At 45.3% G+C, this 17,679-nt stretch overlaps 1 protein-coding gene across 7 annotated transcripts in view; it reads left to right on the top strand.

Moving 5' to 3' along the window:
- The first annotated feature begins 5,722 nt into the window (after positions 1-5,722).
- The window catches only part of LOC136422282 (diacylglycerol kinase zeta-like), a 52,485-nt gene continuing 40,528 nt past the window's right edge, over positions 5,723-17,679 (top strand). For 4 of the 7 annotated variants that reach the window (XM_066409943.1, XM_066409942.1, XM_066409941.1 and 1 more), the window contains exon 1: positions 5,724-6,118. In XM_066409943.1, the coding sequence (XP_066266040.1) occupies positions 5,928-6,118 (191 nt within the window). In that variant the 5' untranslated portion in view covers positions 5,724-5,927. Of the gene's footprint in view, positions 6,119-17,679 lie in introns of all 7 variants that reach the window. The other 3 variants (XR_010753591.1, XM_066409937.1, XM_066409940.1) reach the window with 1 other exon arrangement.

Genomic DNA, 17,679 nt, shown 5'->3' on the forward strand with positions numbered 1-17,679 from the left:
AAGCACCCCGCCGTTAGATGGGACTGAACACGCTACAGAAGCATCTCTACTATCAGCTATGAATATAGCCTTACTACAGAAGCATTTCCACTGTTAGCTAGGACTAGATTCTTACTACAGAATCATTCCTTCTGTTAGATAGATCTGAAAGTACAGATTTGTTTTCACTGGATTGTAGCCTGACCACAGAAGCATCTACACTGTTAGGATTTTAGCCTAACCACAGAAGCATCCACACCGTTAGATAGGACTCAAAATGCTACAGAAGCATCCCGACTTATCTAGGACGTAAGTCTTACTACAGTTAGCTAGGACTGAAACCTTGTACAGATTATCGTTATGTCTTGTCCAGCCCCCCTGTCAGTGCCGACGTGATGTTGCGATTTCCCGTGTTGTTGCGATATTTCATACAGCCGAGTTTAGTGTCGGCTAGTTTTGTACAGAGCGTCGCAGGACTGACCGAGCAGAGTAGAGCCCGGCTCGGGAGGATGAGTAGGACTGACCGAGCAGAGTAGAGCCCGGCCCGGTAGGATGAAAATGACGTTCTCTCGGTGTCTCGTGGAAATGTAGCCGGAATACTTCAATGAAGTGATGTTAGTTTTTGTTGTTATTTATGATGTTGTTGACAATTTCCCGAATGGGAAGGCCGATTTTACCGACGCACAGTTTGTAAGATGCGCTAGAGGGTACTGATACATCTGAAGTGTGGGTAGGTCAGGTGCTAGGTTCCTTATTCCACTAGACGGTGATCGCGCTGCGCCCGCGCTGCGATTTGTGTAACTCCTGACTTCATAACTAGAATATCATTCAAAATGTAAATGTATGACTGGAATGCTAAAAATCAAAACAAAGCGAAAAAAAAATCACTTTTCATCAATGAGATTCGTCGACCGATCTGTCGCAGCGAGATCGCCGTGAGGTCGCCGCCCAGTGGAATAGAAGTGTTACCTGTACTGATGGTGGTTGTACCTGTACTGAAGATGATGATGATTATGGTGGTACCTGTACTGATGATGATGATTATGGTGGTACCTGTACTGAAGATGATGATGATTATGGTGGTACCTGTACTGAAGATGATGATGATTATGGTGGTACCTGTACCGATGATGATGATTATGATGGTACCTGTACTGATGATTATGATGGTACCTGTACTGAAGATGATGACGATTATGGTGGTACCTGTACTGATGATGATGATTATGGTGGTACCTGTACTGATGATGATGATTATGGTGGTACCTATACTGATGATTATGATGATTATGATGGTACCTGTATTGAAGTCACTAAGAGCACAACTGTACAACAGTAGATGACAGTACGGGATATACCTGTGCATCAATTTCACACAGCACACAAACACCTGTACAGCACCAGGTAACAGTACACCTGTACAGCACCAGGTAACAGTACACCTGTACAGCACCAGGTAACAGTACACCTGTACAGCACCAGGTAACAGTACACCTATACAGCACCAGGTAACAGTACACCTGTAAAACACCAGGTAACAGTACACCTGTACAGCACCAGGTAACAGTACACCTGTACAGCACCAGGTAACAGTACACCTGTACAGCACCAGGTAACAGTCAGCTGAACAGCACCAGGTAACAGTACACCTGTACAGCACCAGGTAACAGTACACCTGTACAGCACCAGGTAACAGTACACCTGTAAAACACCAGGTAACAGTACACCTGTACAGCACCAGGTAACAGTACACCTGTACAGCACCAGGTAACAGTACACCTATACAGCACCAGGTAACAGTACACCTGTACAGCACCAGGTAACAGTACACCTGTGCAACACCAGGTAACAGTACACCTGTACAGCACCAGGTAACAGTACACCTGTACAGCACCAGGTAACAGTACACCTGTGCAACACCAGGTAACAGTACACCTGTACAGCACCAGGTAACAGTACACCTGTACAGCACCAGGTAACAGTACACCTGTACAGCACCAGGTAACAGTACACCTGTACAGCACCAGGTAACAGTACACCTGTACAGCACCAGGTAACAGTCAGCTGAACAGCACCAGGTAACAGTACACCTGTACAGCACCAGGTAACAGTACACCTGTACAGCACCAGGTAACAGTACACCTGTAAAACACCAGGTAACAGTACACCTGTACAGCACCAGGTAACAGTACACCTGTACAGCACCAGGTAACAGTACACCTATACAGCACCAGGTAACAGTACACCTGTACAGCACCAGGTAACAGTACACCTGTGCAACACCAGGTAACAGTACACCTGTACAGCACCAGGTAACAGTACACCTGTACAGCACCAGGTAACAGTACACCTGTGCAACACCAGGTAACAGTACACCTGTACAGCACCAGGTAACAGTACACCTGTACAGCACCAGGTAACAGTACACCTGTACAGCACCAGGTAACAGTACACCTGTACAGCACCAGGTAACAGTACACCTGTACAGCACCAGGTAACAGTACACCTGTACAGCACCAGGTAACAGTACACCTGTACAGCACCAGGTAACAGTACACCTGTACAGCACCAGGTAACAGTACACCTATACATTGTACCAAGAGCACACCTGGCCACATCTGCAGTACCCAATCCTTGTGAAACAGTTGTAGGCAGACATTGATGACGTACAAAGTTAGTTGTAGGCAGATATTGATGATGTAAGGAGTGATGACGTTGCAGCAATAAAGCCCGGATGATGCAGTGTGAACTCATCGCGTCACGTGTGATTTCTCATGACGTCACGTGTAATTCATGACGTCACGTGTGATTCATGACGTCACGTGTGATTCATGACCGCTTTAAACCTTGACAGTTAAGGACCTTGCTGTTATTAGAACTCTATAACCCCACCCCCAGACAGACAGACAGACACACACACACACACAAAGAAACACCACCGCCAGTGAAAACCGTGTTAGTTTTGGTCCTCAACAAACAATTTCCCCGAGGAAACTTCGTGTACAAAATGAACACATAACGTTACGTGATGGCTTCCCAGTAAAGCACTCACGTTATCCTGCATTGCCCCGCCGGACGCCAGGCGGCGCTGCTAGTCCGGGGTTCGCTCCGGTCACGCCGTCTGGTTGTTTGACGCCAGAATTTATTTCCCCTCAGGCAAAGGTGGAGCTCAGCGACCTGGAACAACGGGGCTAATAGTAATACCATAATACATGTAAGTGCGTGGGGAGGGGGGCGTGGGGAGGGGGGCGTGGGGAGGGGGGCGTGGGGAGGGGGGCGTGGGGAGGGGGGCGTGGGGAGGGGGGCGTGGGGAGGGGGGCGTGGGGAGGGGGGCGTGGGGAGGGGGGCGTGGGGAGGGGGGCGTGGGGAGGGGGCGTGTGTTTGCCTTCTGGGTGGGCCGAACAAATAAAGCATCAGGAACTGGGCACTTTCAGGTCGCCATGGAAACTAACCCGACGGCTACAAAGTTACTGAATCAGACTGGCTTTTGTCTGGAGAAGCTGAGCGAAAACTCCTAAAATCTCGCCTGCAAGCGCAATTAAGCCTGACACGGTGTTATAATATTATTTCATTTTACCGTTTATTTAGCCAGGGAAAAATACTTGTCGCCATATATCTAGCTTGGCAAAGTTCCGATGTGCTCTGGGGCTTATCAAACTTAAGTACAAGACATTTCAAACAAAAAACGTAATTACAAACTAACAGAAAATCAACTAGTAAATATTATATGAAGTAAGATGACTTTAGACTTATCCTCCACTAACATAAATCCGCCGGGTTACATAAATCCGCCGCTTTGAAACACAGTGGGTTTGAGACATCCCTTGTGCAGCACCCCCAGGTATGCACAGTTTAGACATACAGGAGCGCATCGTACTGGGGACGATCTGTTCTGCAAAAGTAATCCAGATCAAAATGACATTATTTGAACGCATGAATGAAAACAGTTTCAAACGTAAAGAAAAACGCTCAGGTACAGTGGGCATGACCTTCGCGGTTTGTCCTGACCTTGGGGTCCCCTGGGCCATCAGCCAATCAGCGTAAATCACAGCTTTTAGGGAAAATTAACGCCGTCGCCATGGTGATATTTATATAGCTAGGAGCATTTGTGATTAGGTCTGCTTTTATAACAGTGACGTCACAGCCGACCCGGGCGCTTGGAAAATCAAACGACATTATCAAAGTGGCTCTACAATAATCAGCGCTGGACTATCTGTGATTACATTGTTCAAATGGCTGCTATCTGTGATTACATTGTTCTAACGCCTGCTATCCGTGATCACATTGTTCTAACGCCTGCTATCTGTGATCACATTGTTCTAACGCCTGCTATCTGTGATTACATTGTTCTAACGGCTGCTATCCGTGATCACATTGTTCTAACGCCTGCTATCTGTGATCACATTGTTCTAACGCCTGCTATCTGTGATCACATTGTTCTAATGGCTGCAATCTGTGATTACATTGTTCTAACGCCTGCTATCTGTGATCACATTGTTCTAATGGCTGCAATCTGTGATTACATTGTTCTAACGCCTGCTATCTGTGATTACATTGTTCTAACGCCTGCTATCTGTGATTACATTGTTCTAACGCCTGCTATCTGTGATCACATTGTTCTAATGGCTGCAATCTGTGATTACATTGTTCTAACGCCTGCTATCTGTGATTACATTGTTCTAACGCCTGCTATCTGTGATTACATTGTTCTAACGCCTGCTATCTGTGATCACATTGTTCTAATGGCTGCAATCTGTGATTACATTGTTCTAACGCCTGCTATCTGTGATTACATTGTTCTAACGCCTGCTATCCGTGATCACATTGTTCTAATGGCTGCAATCTGTGATTACATTGTTCTAACGCCTGCTATCTGTGATTACATTGTTCTAATGGCTGCAATCTGTGATTACATTGTTCTAATGCCTACTATATGCTCTTGGGATCTCCCAGAAAATCCGCTATCAGGGAGAACGGATGAATGGATGGATGGATGGATGGATGGATGAAGATAGAAGTGAACGAATGGAAGAATGAATGGGCGAATAAAGGAATGAAAGAACGAATGCAGGAGTACATATTGAACAGATATTAGCAACTGTCCGAAATTTCCACTGCAGCTTGAGTGAAAGCTTGAGTGAAAGCAGGATTTCAGTTCCTTTTCATTTATATATCTCCCCCGCCCGCTCCAATAATTTCCCGTAAACGGGAACTGACTTGGTTCTGCCCGAGGAAACGGGAACTGACTTGGTTCTGCCCGGGAACTGACTTGGTTCTGCCCGAGGAAACGGGAACTGACTTGGTTCTGCCTGAGGGAAACGGGAACTGACTTGGTTCTGCCCGAGGAAACGGGAACTGACTTGGTTCTGCCCGAGGAAACGGGAACTGACTTGGTTCTGCCCGGGAACTGACTTGGTTCTGCCCGGGAAACGGGAACTGACTTGGTTCTGCCCGGGGAAACGGGAACTGACTTGGTTCTGCCCGGGAAACGGGAACTGACTTGGTTCTGCCCGGGGAAACGGGAACTGACTTGGTTGTGCCCGAGGAAACGGGAACTGACTTGGTTCTGCCCGGGAAACGGGAACTGACTTGGTTCTGCCCGAGGAAACGGGAACTGACTTGGTTCTGCCCGGGAAACGGGAACTGACTTGGTTCTGCCCGGGGAAACGGGAACTGACTTGGTTCTGCCCGGGAACAGACTTGGTTCTGCCCGAGGAAAGTTTGTACTGGGCGGCTTCCCATGGTGCCGTGCGGCAGCAATGATGGCGGAAGTGGAGATGTTGGTGCAGGTTGGAGGTTGGAGTACCGCGGGTTAGTCAGGGTTAGTCCCGCCGGTTACCGGCAGGTTAGCGGCATCAGCAGCCACCGGGAGGTTAGCGGCAGGTCAGCGGCGCAGCCGGCTCAGCACCCCGCACGGCGAGCCCGCACGAGGCGGCGGCGTGCCACCGATGGCTTCCGGCGCGGCGCACGGCGGGCCGGGCCTGGGCGTCCCGAGCAGAGGCCGCACGCGCGCCCGGTCCGAGGGGGTCGGCACCGGGCTGCCCGGCATGGACGCCTCGGAGGAGGACGACCTGTTCTCCGAGGGAGGCTCCTTGGACAGACTGAGTCACCTCACAATAAGGAAACAGACGTCTTACAGGTGAGGAAAACGTCTTAAACTTTCACTTTCACCCCACAAGACGTGTAGTCTTAAACCGCCGCGAGCGGCACAAGTTCCGGCCCAGGTACGGACTGGTAGCGCTGTATCCGGACAGGTGTGTTACCTGTGCAGGTGTTTTACCTGTGCAGGTGTTTTACCTGTGCAGGTGTGTTGGTAGCCGTACAGGGGTACAGACTAGTGCCTGTACCTGTACGTATACAGGTGAGTTGGCAGGTGTTTTACCTGTACAGGTGTGTTGGTAGCTGCACAGGCTGGGTTCTTGGAAGATTGCATGATTGTGTCACTTTAAGAAGTGCAGTTAATTACTAGTACACCCACGCGGAGAGCAGCTTGCCCAAAATGGGACACTTCCTTTCCTAATAAGCCAACTACAGAGAAAGTACGATGTAACAATCCTGATACACAAGGAGTATAATTACAATTCTGATGGAGAACACACAAGAGGAGGGAGAGAAAGTTGAGGCTGCTGGAGTCTGATCCCGCACACAATATTGACATATATTGGTTATTGAGCTAGAATCTGAATTCGACAAGGGGGTGCTGGGCTGAAACAAGAGGGCGCAGCACCCCTCTTTCCTGATTTAGATTTAAGATATATGACTGTGATATATGTCACTAAACCAACAAAGGCTTGTCCCATTTTATCGCCAGCAGTGTTTACACAGTGGCAGGGAGTACACATGATTTATGTTATTGTACACAGAAAGGTACATCCTGACATGATCTATAGCAGGGCGTGCTCCTAAAGACACACATGATTTATGTTATTGTATACAGTACGGCACACACCAACCACCCCCCCCCCCAACCCTCACAGGTAAACTTCTGAAGACAGGTGTTCTCACAGGTAAACTTCTGAAGACAGGTGTACAGTATAAGACATTAAGGGGAAAGTTGTACAATATAACTATAAGGCATGAAAGGGAAAGTTGTACAGTATAAGATGTGAAAGGGAAAGTTATAAGACATGAAAGGGAAAGTTGTACAGTATAAGATGTGAAAGGGAAAGTTATAAGACATGAAAGGGAAAGTTATAAGGCATGAAAGGGAAAGTTGTACAGTATAAGACACGAAAGGGAAAGTTGTACAGTATAAGATGTGAAAGGGAAAGTTATAAGACATCAAAGGGAAAGTTGTACAGTATAAGACATGAAAGGGAAAGTTGTACAGTATAAGACACGAAAGGGAAAGTTGTACAGTATAAGACACGAAAGGGAAAGTTGTACAGTATAAGGCATGAAAGGGAAAATTGTACAGTATAAGGCATGAAAGGGAAAATTGTACAGTTACTGTATAAGATGTGAAAGGGAAAGTTATAAGACACGAAAGGGAAAGTTGTACAGTACAAGACATCAAAGGGAAAGTTGTACAGTATAAGACACGAAAGGGAAAGTTGTACAGTATAAGACACGAAAGGGAAAGTTGTACAGTATAAGACACGAAAGGGAAAGTTGTACAGTATAAGACACGAAAGGGAAAGTTGTACAGTATAAGGCATGAAAGGGAAAATTGTACAGTATAAGATGTGAAAGGGAAAGTTGTGCAGTATAAGATGTGAAAGGGAAAGTTGTACAGTATAAGATGTGAAAGGGAAAGTTATAAGACATGAAAGGGAAAGTTGTACAGTATAAGGCATGAAAGGGAAAGTTATAAGACATGAAAGGGAAAGTGGAAGCCCCCCACAGGTACAGGTGTCAGACAGGGCGGAGGGAAAGTTGTACAGTATAAGGCATGAAAGGGAAAGTTGTACAGTATAAGACGTGAAAGGGAAAGTTATAAGACATGAAAGGGAAAGTGGAAGCCCCCCACAGGTACAGGTGTCAGACAGGGCGGAGGGAAAGTTGTACAGTATAAGGCATGAAAGGGAAAGTTGTACAGTATAAGACGTGAAAGGGAAAGTTATAAGACATGAAAGGGAAAGTGGAAGCCCCCTGCAGGTACAGGTGCCAGACAGGGCGGGGGGAAAGTGTTTATAGCGGCGGAAATGGCCGGCTGACGGCCGAGAGGGAAAATTGGACGCCTCCAAGACGTCGATAACGTCCCGAGACGTTCCGCTGAGCCAGGAATGGGCGGCCGAGTGAGAGTGAAAGTGGGTCTGAGTGGTTCTCTACGACCTTCCCTTCCTCGGGGGGGGGGGGGGGGAACCTTCAGGCCGGGAGTCAGTCCTGATGGAGATGGGTCTGAATTGAGAAGGGCTTGACACCTGAAACATCTTTATTTGCTTGACACTTCAAGGCTCGATCGCGATATACTGGGTGCATGTGCACCTGTGTGCACCCAAAATTGGAGCTGTGCACCTCATTTTTGGCTGTGGGTTCACCAGTGCACCTAGATATTTTTGTAGGCAATATAGGCCTTTGAAAAATAAAGGTACTAGTAGTACTACTGTACACTAGTTGACACAATAGTTCTGAAATGTAAGTATCAGAAAAAGTAATATAATTTATAACAGTTGTACTTTATTTGATGTGTTAATTGTTTGAAATTTTGATGTTAGCTATGCCTATAGAAATTACAATTACAGATTGAAGTTCTTAAGAGCGTTGAACTCTGTAAGTATGTTTTGCTGGCGTTCAATTTTTTTGTGTGAAATTCTTTCTGTGCACCTAATTTTTTTAGTTGGGTGAATCAGTGCACCTATTTCCAAAAATGAATTTCGAGCCCTGCACCTGAAAAATCTGTATCTGCTATATTTGCTTGACACCTGAAAGCTCTATATTTCCCTGTATCAGACCTACATGTATCTGCTATATTTGCTTCAACCTGAAACGTCTATATTTCCCTGTATCAGACCTACATGTATCTGCTATATTTGCTTCAACCTGAAGCGTCTATATTTCCCTGTATCAGACCTACATGTATCTGCTATATTTGCTTCAACCTGAAACGTCTATATTTCCCTGTATCAGACCTACATGTATCTGCTATATTTGCTTCAACCTGAAGCGTCTATATTTCCCTGTATCAGACCTACATGTATCTGCTATATTTGCTTCAACCTGAAAGGTCTATATTTCCCTGTATCAGACCTACATGTATCTGCTATATTTGCTTCAACCTGAAACGTCTATATTTCCCTGTATCAGACCTATATGTATCTGCTATATTTGCTTGACACCTGAAAGCTCTTTTTTATTTCCCTGTATCAGACCTACATGTATCTGCTATATTTGCTTCACCTGAAACGTCTATATTTCCCTGTATCAGACCTACGTGTATCTGCTATATTTGCTTCAACCTGAAACGTCTATATTTCCCTGTATCAGACCTACATGTATCTGCTATATTTGCTTCAACCTGAAACGTCTATATTTCCCTGTATCAGACCTGCGTGTATCTGCTATATTTGCTTGACACCTGAAAGCTCTATATTTCCCTGTATCAGACCTACATGTATCTGCTATATTTGCTTCAACCTGAAACGTCTATATTTCCCTGTATCAGACCTACATGTATCTGCTATATTTGCTTCAACCTGAAGCGTCTATATTTCCCTGTATCAGACCTACATGTATCTGCTATATTTGCTTCAACCTGAAACGTCTATATTTCCCTGTATCAGACCTACATGTATCTGCTATATTTGCTTCAACCTGAAGCGTCTATATTTCCCTGTATCAGACCTACATGTATCTGCTATATTTGCTTCAACCTGAAAGGTCTATATTTCCCTGTATCAGACCTACATGTATCTGCTATATTTGCTTCAACCTGAAACGTCTATATTTCCCTGTATCAGACCTATATGTATCTGCTATATTTGCTTGACACCTGAAAGCTCTTTTTTATTTCCCTGTATCAGACCTACATGTATCTGCTATATTTGCTTCACCTGAAACGTCTATATTTCCCTGTATCAGACCTACGTGTATCTGCTATATTTGCTTCAACCTGAAACGTCTATATTTCCCTGTATCAGACCTACATGTATCTGCTATATTTGCTTCAACCTGAAACGTCTATATTTCCCTGTATCAGACCTGCGTGTATCTGCTATATTTGCTTGACACCTGAAAGCTCTATATTTCCCTGTATCAGACCTACATGTATCTGCTATATTTGCTTCAACCTGAAACGTCTATATTTCCCTGTATCAGACCAACCTGTAGATTGTGTAAATGCTATATTTGCCGACACCTGATCTCGCCAGAGTGGAAAATGCAATCAGGAACCCCATCAGCTTCACATCCCCGGAAAGTGCCGGGATTCGGCTGCAGTAATTCTGCAAATGGAAAATAACACTTTGCCGCCATGAAATGCATGAAGCCCTCGGGACAGCAGCGAATCGGAGTGGGATAATTGGCCCCAAAAATTGGAAACTTTCCGCGGTTCGGTTACAAAGACTTCGGCTCTGGTTCAGGGGAAAATGTCAGATGCAGCTCGGAGCGTTTTTACTAATAGAGATCTTGTTGAAAATGAACATTGGCTTCAAGTCTATATCTATATGATATGCAGGGCCCCTTTGATAGTTCTAAAGCCTCATACTGTCATAGGGTGATATTCCAGGTTTCTGGTAGGAGAATATTGTATAGCTTAATGTGTTGAGTGTGCTAATAATGCGTTAGTAGTAAGTGGTGTGCTGCAGTGTTGGTAATTATATGTTATTGTTTTTTTAAAGACACTTTAATTTCTACAAGTGGACAATATTCGGAGATTACTTCTGGGCATCCGTCCCTCTTTTTCAGCATCACTTGAATGACCTGGCAGAACGAATCAATGCTGGTGCATCTAATTGGAATAAAACGGCTGAACATGTCAAAGCTACTAAGTCGTAAGAATCGTATGCAAAATTTTCACTGGAAATGTCCAGAAGTGATGTTTGAATCTTATCCAGTTGTAGGGATGGATTTGTCTTGAGATATTGTTTCCTGGGATCTCTAACCTTCAGGCTATAGGGTAATATACTATTCACACAAGTATACAGAATATTTTTCAAAGTTAAGTATCAATCCAACCTTTTCGTACTTTGATATGATATTTCAGGCTCTATAGATCTTTATGTTCTACTTTATGTCGCGTTGTGCACCCAAAATTCTCCCTGAACGTTGAGCCCCGGATTGAGTGATGAATGTGTCTGTTTCCTATCAGCCAGGATTATCCTGTCCTCCTGCGCGGCGTAACGTCCCCCTGCGCAGCGTAACGTTGTCCCGTGGCGCGGCGTAACGTTGTCCCGCGGTGCGGCGTAATGAGACTGAATCTGTTTTCTATGAGGAGATGAAACCGGCTCATCCCCCCGGGGCATTCCATCAACTCCAACCAAACATCTCAGCGCAGCGTCGTGATTCATCAGTGGATCTCAGCGTGTCGGCGGAACAAATTCCCTCCTGCCGTTTTTATCATGGAGTCCCTCTGGATGTTAATTCTATCAGGTTTCATCCTAATATGAATTATTTGTAATTTTGTAACGAAAATCATGTGGAAAATGAAGCACATTTTTTTTAGAATGTTCTCTGTACAAAGGCGTTCGCAAATATTTTGTCAATGCCCTGCAACCGGACCAGACACTAAACACTATATCATATCATCTGAAAACTACATTGTAAATTACTCTACATGTACATGCAAAATCTTGTCAGCACATGTTTTGATAAGAGACGAGAGACTTACTAGATAAAGATGGGATGTAGCTTGATTTTCCACTTTGATAATCTAACTTTATTCATTTAGCCCATGTTGGGCATGAATAAAATATGCAATAAAGATCATTATATTTATCCTGCGAACCATCGCTTTCCACACGTTACCAAACCCGCCGGGGTCGTGACTCAGCTCCAGTCTCCACGATGTTTCATCTCTGTCTGGAACTGTAACAGAATTAATTCTCTCGGTGAGCGGTTTGAACTGTAACAGAATTAATTATCGTGTCAGCAAAGCGGTTTTTATCTCTAACAGAATTAATTATCGTGTCAGTAAAGCGGTTTAAAGGAATCCCCAGATTATCGGCCCTGCAGGCAGCCTGCGCCGGTGTCAGTTGATGCTCCTGATGATGTTATATATAATTATCTCCCAGGTTTGATCCTGATTATCATCCAGTAAAACAGTCATCGAGTCAGCAGATTATATCATCAGCTGGTTCAAAGCTCATAATAACCCAGCCGGGACCGATCCCTGGATAATATCATCTCAACAGTTTCATCCATAGGAAACTACTAGTAGACACCAACATTTCTTGCTTGTAGAATTTCCCATCTTGTAAAATTTCCCATCTTGTAAAATTTCCCTTCTTGTAAAATTTCCCATCTTTTTGTACATTAATTTACTTCAGTATGTGTTGCCACCTACTCTAATGTTTCTTGATTTGTTCTACATTTATTATTATTATCCTCAGCTAGTTTTGCCTGTTTCTTTGCAGTTTTTACCAGTTATTTATGTCACCTCTCAGTTTCCATCTGCATGGTTGTATTAAATGTTTCTGAGTCTCTCCAAACATTTAGCAGGTCACGAGCCGACGTTTCTCTACAGTTCCATGCGGGGTTCACGATTTTCTCTCAGTTTGATTCGCAAAAAAATTAAAGATGTATTTGATAAAAAAGTGACTGTATTCAGCCTGAATGAGTGTATTTATCCTAAACACTAGCTACATGGAAACCCTGGGGTGATGTTAAGCCGTGTTCCTCCAGGATAATTTCTCACGTTTAATCCCCAGATAAGATGTATCAATCCAGAGTGAGTCTCTATAAACAATTCAGCTACATCAAACGAGTCACGACACAAGTCTGTGCAGCAGTCGTGTCTGTCCAGTTTATCATCTCCCAGTTTTGGTCCGTACAAATCAAACTGATTTCAGCTCTCCTCCCAGCGAGCGGCTGTAACGAGTCCATGACTTCTAGCCTGGTTGTAGTTATCTTGGGTGATTCTATATCGTTGCATGATTGTGTTACATCATAGTAATGGTTTATTGACTAATTCACATTCACATGTCGCGAACAACGGCAGCCCAATGGCTGAATTGTAGCTTGGCCGTTATAATTTATATACAGCAAAAACAACAAGTTGATAATTCATTAAAATATTTAAATATTACTGGATACCAAGACAGCATTGACAGAGAATAACTTATTATAAGGAATATCTACACTCTACTATTGATTTCAACTTGCAAATTGAGAGGTCACTGGTATAGCAAATTAAAATGCATTTAAAATCTAGAAGAAATCGGAGCAATGATTTGTCCAAGTACAGATGTTTATTGCACGATTAGTGATTGACTGTGTACATGTCGTATATATGAGGGGACAGCGCTTACATCATGGCTCAGTCACCAACCGGCCCTCTACTGTTCCATGTCAGGATGTAGCGAAGCTTGAGTAATGAGTTTATCACATGTCGGGATGTAGCGAAGCTTGGGTACTGAGTTTGTCACATGTCAGGATGTAGCGAAGCTTGGGTACTGAGTTTGTCACATGTCAGGATGTAGCGAAGCTTGGGTACTGAGTTTGTCACATGTCAGGATGTAGCGAAGCTTGGGTAATGAGTTTGTCACATGTCGGGATGTAGCGAAGCTTGGGTACTGAGTTTGTCACATGTCAGGATGTAGCGAAGCTTGGCTACTGAGTTTGTCACATGTCAGGATGTAGCGAAGCTTGGGTACTGAGTTTGTCAGGATGTCAGCGCTAAGTAACTGTAAGCAGCCGAATGCCCGCGGGACCTCCTTAATAAGTCCAATAAGGAAGCGCCAAGACAGCGCGCTGTGCCAGGATAGACCGCATTATCAGGGCCAAGTTGTTAGGAGTCTCCCAGGAAATCTGTAAGTGCCTCGGGTGGCGAGTAGGTGGGAGTCACTTATCATTCTTACTGGGTCGTGATTAGGCTGTACCATTCTCACTGTGGGGGGTCATTTATTATTCTTACTGGGGTCGTGATTAGGCTGTACCATTCTCACTGTGGGGGGGGGGGTTGTTTATTATTACCTTCGGGGGTCGTGATTAGGCTGTACCATTCTCACTGGGGGGGGTTGTTTATTATTCTTACTGGGGTCGTGATTAGGCTGTACCATTCTCACTGGGGGGGGTTGTTTATTATTCTTACTGGGGTCGTGATTAGGCTGTACCATTCTCACTGGGGGGGGTCATTTATTATTCTTACTGGGGTCGTGATTAGGCTGTACCATTCTCACTGTGGGGGGGGTCATTTATTATTCTTACTGGGGTCGTGATTAGGCTGTACCATTCTCACTGGGGGGTCGTTTATTATTCTTACTGGGGTCGTTCTCACTGTGGGGGGAGTTGTTTATAATTAAATGGGGGTGGGGGGTGCTGTTGATGGTACTAGTGCTGCAGTAGTGCGTGATCTGCCTGGTTGAACAGGGCTGCAGTCCCACTCTAGAATAATTGCCCAGACCTCGCCCCCTCCGTGCCGTGTTGTTTTAGGCCATGGCTTCTAGCGAACCTCCTGTCCTGTGGAGTGGGTTTGATGTGGCAGCTTTTAGCCTGCGCTTTGATGGTGACCTGGTTTGTTGCCGGGGACGACCTGGTTCTGGGTTGGTTTGATGTCTGTGCTGTTGCCAGGGCGACCGAGCTGGACCACTCTGCATTAACGGCTTCCTGCGTCTGATGTAGGATGAAACAGATCAGAAATGTGATCAAATACAAACACTCCAATCCAGCCACGGCAAGGGGCATATTCTATTAACCTCCTCTGCAGGGCACGACCATAAACCAGAAAGCCTCTGTAGAAGGCTCAAAAGTGCAGGGCACGACCATAAACCAGAAAGCCTCTGTAGAAGGCTCAAAAGTGCAGGGCACAACCATAAACCAAAAAGCCTCTGTGGTAGGTATTTGATATGGTACATGTAGATTGTTTTTGTGACCATTAAAGATCAGAAACGGTTGTTTTGAGCAGTCAGAGTCATAAAACTACAGGACTGTTTGCAGACCTCTTTGGTCCCCCTTATCTGGATTAAACACAGGAAGGTCAACAAACAGTGGACCGCGGCTTGACGTCCGAGGACTGCAACCCTTTCCAGTAGTGTGCATGAGCAACACAGTTGGGAAACAAACTCACGGCAGGGCTGCTACAGCTAACTATGGACCAGGCAGGCGGCGAGCCATGCAGGAAGTGAGGAAAGATTGACGGCTTCGGCAGAACATGAATAACTCAGGAAACGACATTATTGGGCCCTGATGGAGGCTTATTTTGCAGCTCATTCAGGTTCCTGACCCCGGCGGGTCTGGAGGAGCCGAGGATTTTCTTCTCGTTACTGGTTTGTCTGATGTGCAGCGAAACCGCTCGGCCGCGGAGAACTTATTACTGCAGGCCAGGGGCTGTGAGAGGGGAACAAATATTAGTAATAACCACCACAGGCAGCTTAGATATTAGCTTTTCTTTCCTACCAGCCGGGCGGGTTTGAGTGCGGGCTTGAATAAAGTCTCTAAAAGGAAAATGCGGCTACAGCGTCCGTTCTGAGGATGTGACATGAGTGCACGTACGGTTGACGTGAGGTCGTACAGTACTATTGCTCAAGAGTTTCATAAGTCTGATAACCAGGCTCATGTTGATGTGTACTTTTGTAGCAACAGAGTGGACAATGTGGCAGTTGGTGTGGCTGTTCTGTCTGACAGTTGCATCGTGCCACAGTCCTGAGCGCTGTCTCTGTCATGTGGCAGTTTTGCCGGCAGTTCTGAGGAATGAATCTGCATCCTGACTGTACTTTTTCCAGAAGAGGACGTGTTGGGAATAAACTGATCACTCCTGCCTGAACCCGAGACATTACGTGCGAGTCTCACCAATAACACAGCTCGGCGGGCAGGAAACACAGACCAGTCCCGCTGGTGAAATATGATCCCTACATGAAATATGAGCCTTCATGAAATATGAGCCTACATGAAATATGATCCCTACATTAGATATGATCCCTACATGAAATATGATCCCTACATGAAATATGATCCTACATGAAATATGATCCCTACATGAAATATGAGCCTACATGAAATATGAGCCTACATGAAATATAAGCCTACATCGTAGTGTAATATATGATCCCTACATGAAATATGATCCCTAGATGTATAAGCCTACTTGAAATATGATCCCTACATGAAATATAAGCCTACTTGAAATATAATCCCTACATGGAATATAAGCCCTAAATGAACATTGCCGGAAATACCACCTACATTTGTAGGTTATTGGATGTAAAATTGATGTTATGCAGGTATTTCTGATGTCTACATACTTACACTTACACACTTACAGGCCAATGGTGAAAGGATCCTGCTGTAGTAGTAACTTCAGCACCAGGGACAGCAGTGTCAGTGTGAATGTTATTCAGCACCAGGGACAGCAGTGTCAGTGTGAATGTCATTCAGCACCAGGGACAGCAGTGTCAGTATGAATGTCATTCAGCACAGGGGACAGCATTGTCAGTGTGAATGTCATTCAGCACCAGGGACAGCAGTGTCAGTGTGAATGTCATTCAGCACCAGGGACAGCAGTGTCAGTGTGAATGTCATTCAGCACCATGGACAGCAATGTCAGTGTGAATGTTATTCAGCACCAGGGACAGCAGTGTCAGTGTGAATGTCATTCAGCACCATGGACAGCAGTGTCAGTGTGAATGTCATTCAGCACCATGGACAGCAATGTCAGTGTGAATGTCATTCAGCACCAGGGACAGCAGTGTCAGTGTGAATGTTATTCAGCACCAGGGACAGCAGTGTCAGTGTGAATGTCATTCAGCACCAGGGACAGCAGTGTCAGTGTGAATGTCATTCAGCACCATGGACAGCAGTGTCAGTGTGAATGTTATTCAGCACCAGGGACAGCAGTGTCAGTGTGAATGTCATTCAGCACCAGGGACAGCAGTGTCAGTGTGAATGTCATTCAGCACCATGGACAGCAATGTCAGTGTGAATGTCATTCAGCACCAGGGACAGCAGTGTCAGTGTGAATGTCATTCAGCACCATGGACAGCAGTGTCAGTGTGAATGTCATTCAGCACCAGGGACAGCAGTGTCAATGTGAATGTCACTCAGCACCAGGGACAGCAGTATCAGTGTGAATGTCATTCAGCACCAGGGACAGCAGTGTCAGTGTGAATGTCATTCAGCACCAGGGACAGCAGTGTCAGTGTGAATGTCATTCAGCACCAGGGACAGCAGTGTCAGTGTGAATGTCATTCAGCACCAGGGACAGCAGTGTCAGTGTGAATGTCATTCAGCACCAGGGACAGCAGTGTCAGTGTGAATGTCATTCAGCACCATGGACAGCAGTGTCAGTCTGAATGTCATTCAGCACCAGGGACAGCAGTGTCAATGTGAATGTCACTCAGCACCATGGACAGCAGTGTCAGTGTGAATGTTATTCAGCACCATGGACAGCAGTGTCAGTGTGAATGTTATTCAGCACCAGGGACAGCAGTGTCAGTGTGAATGTCATTCAGCACCAGGGACAGCAGTGTCAGTGTGAATGTCATTCAGCACCATGGACAGCAATGTCAGTGTGAATGTCATTCAGCACCAGGGACAGCAGTGTCAGTGTGAATGTCATTCAGCACCAGGGACAGCAGTGTCAGTGTGAATGTCATTCAGCACCATGGA

The sequence above is a fragment of the Branchiostoma lanceolatum genome, chromosome 16 (assembly GCF_035083965.1).
Source record: "Branchiostoma lanceolatum isolate klBraLanc5 chromosome 16, klBraLanc5.hap2, whole genome shotgun sequence".
Taxonomy (NCBI): Eukaryota; Metazoa; Chordata; class Leptocardii; order Amphioxiformes; family Branchiostomatidae; genus Branchiostoma; species Branchiostoma lanceolatum.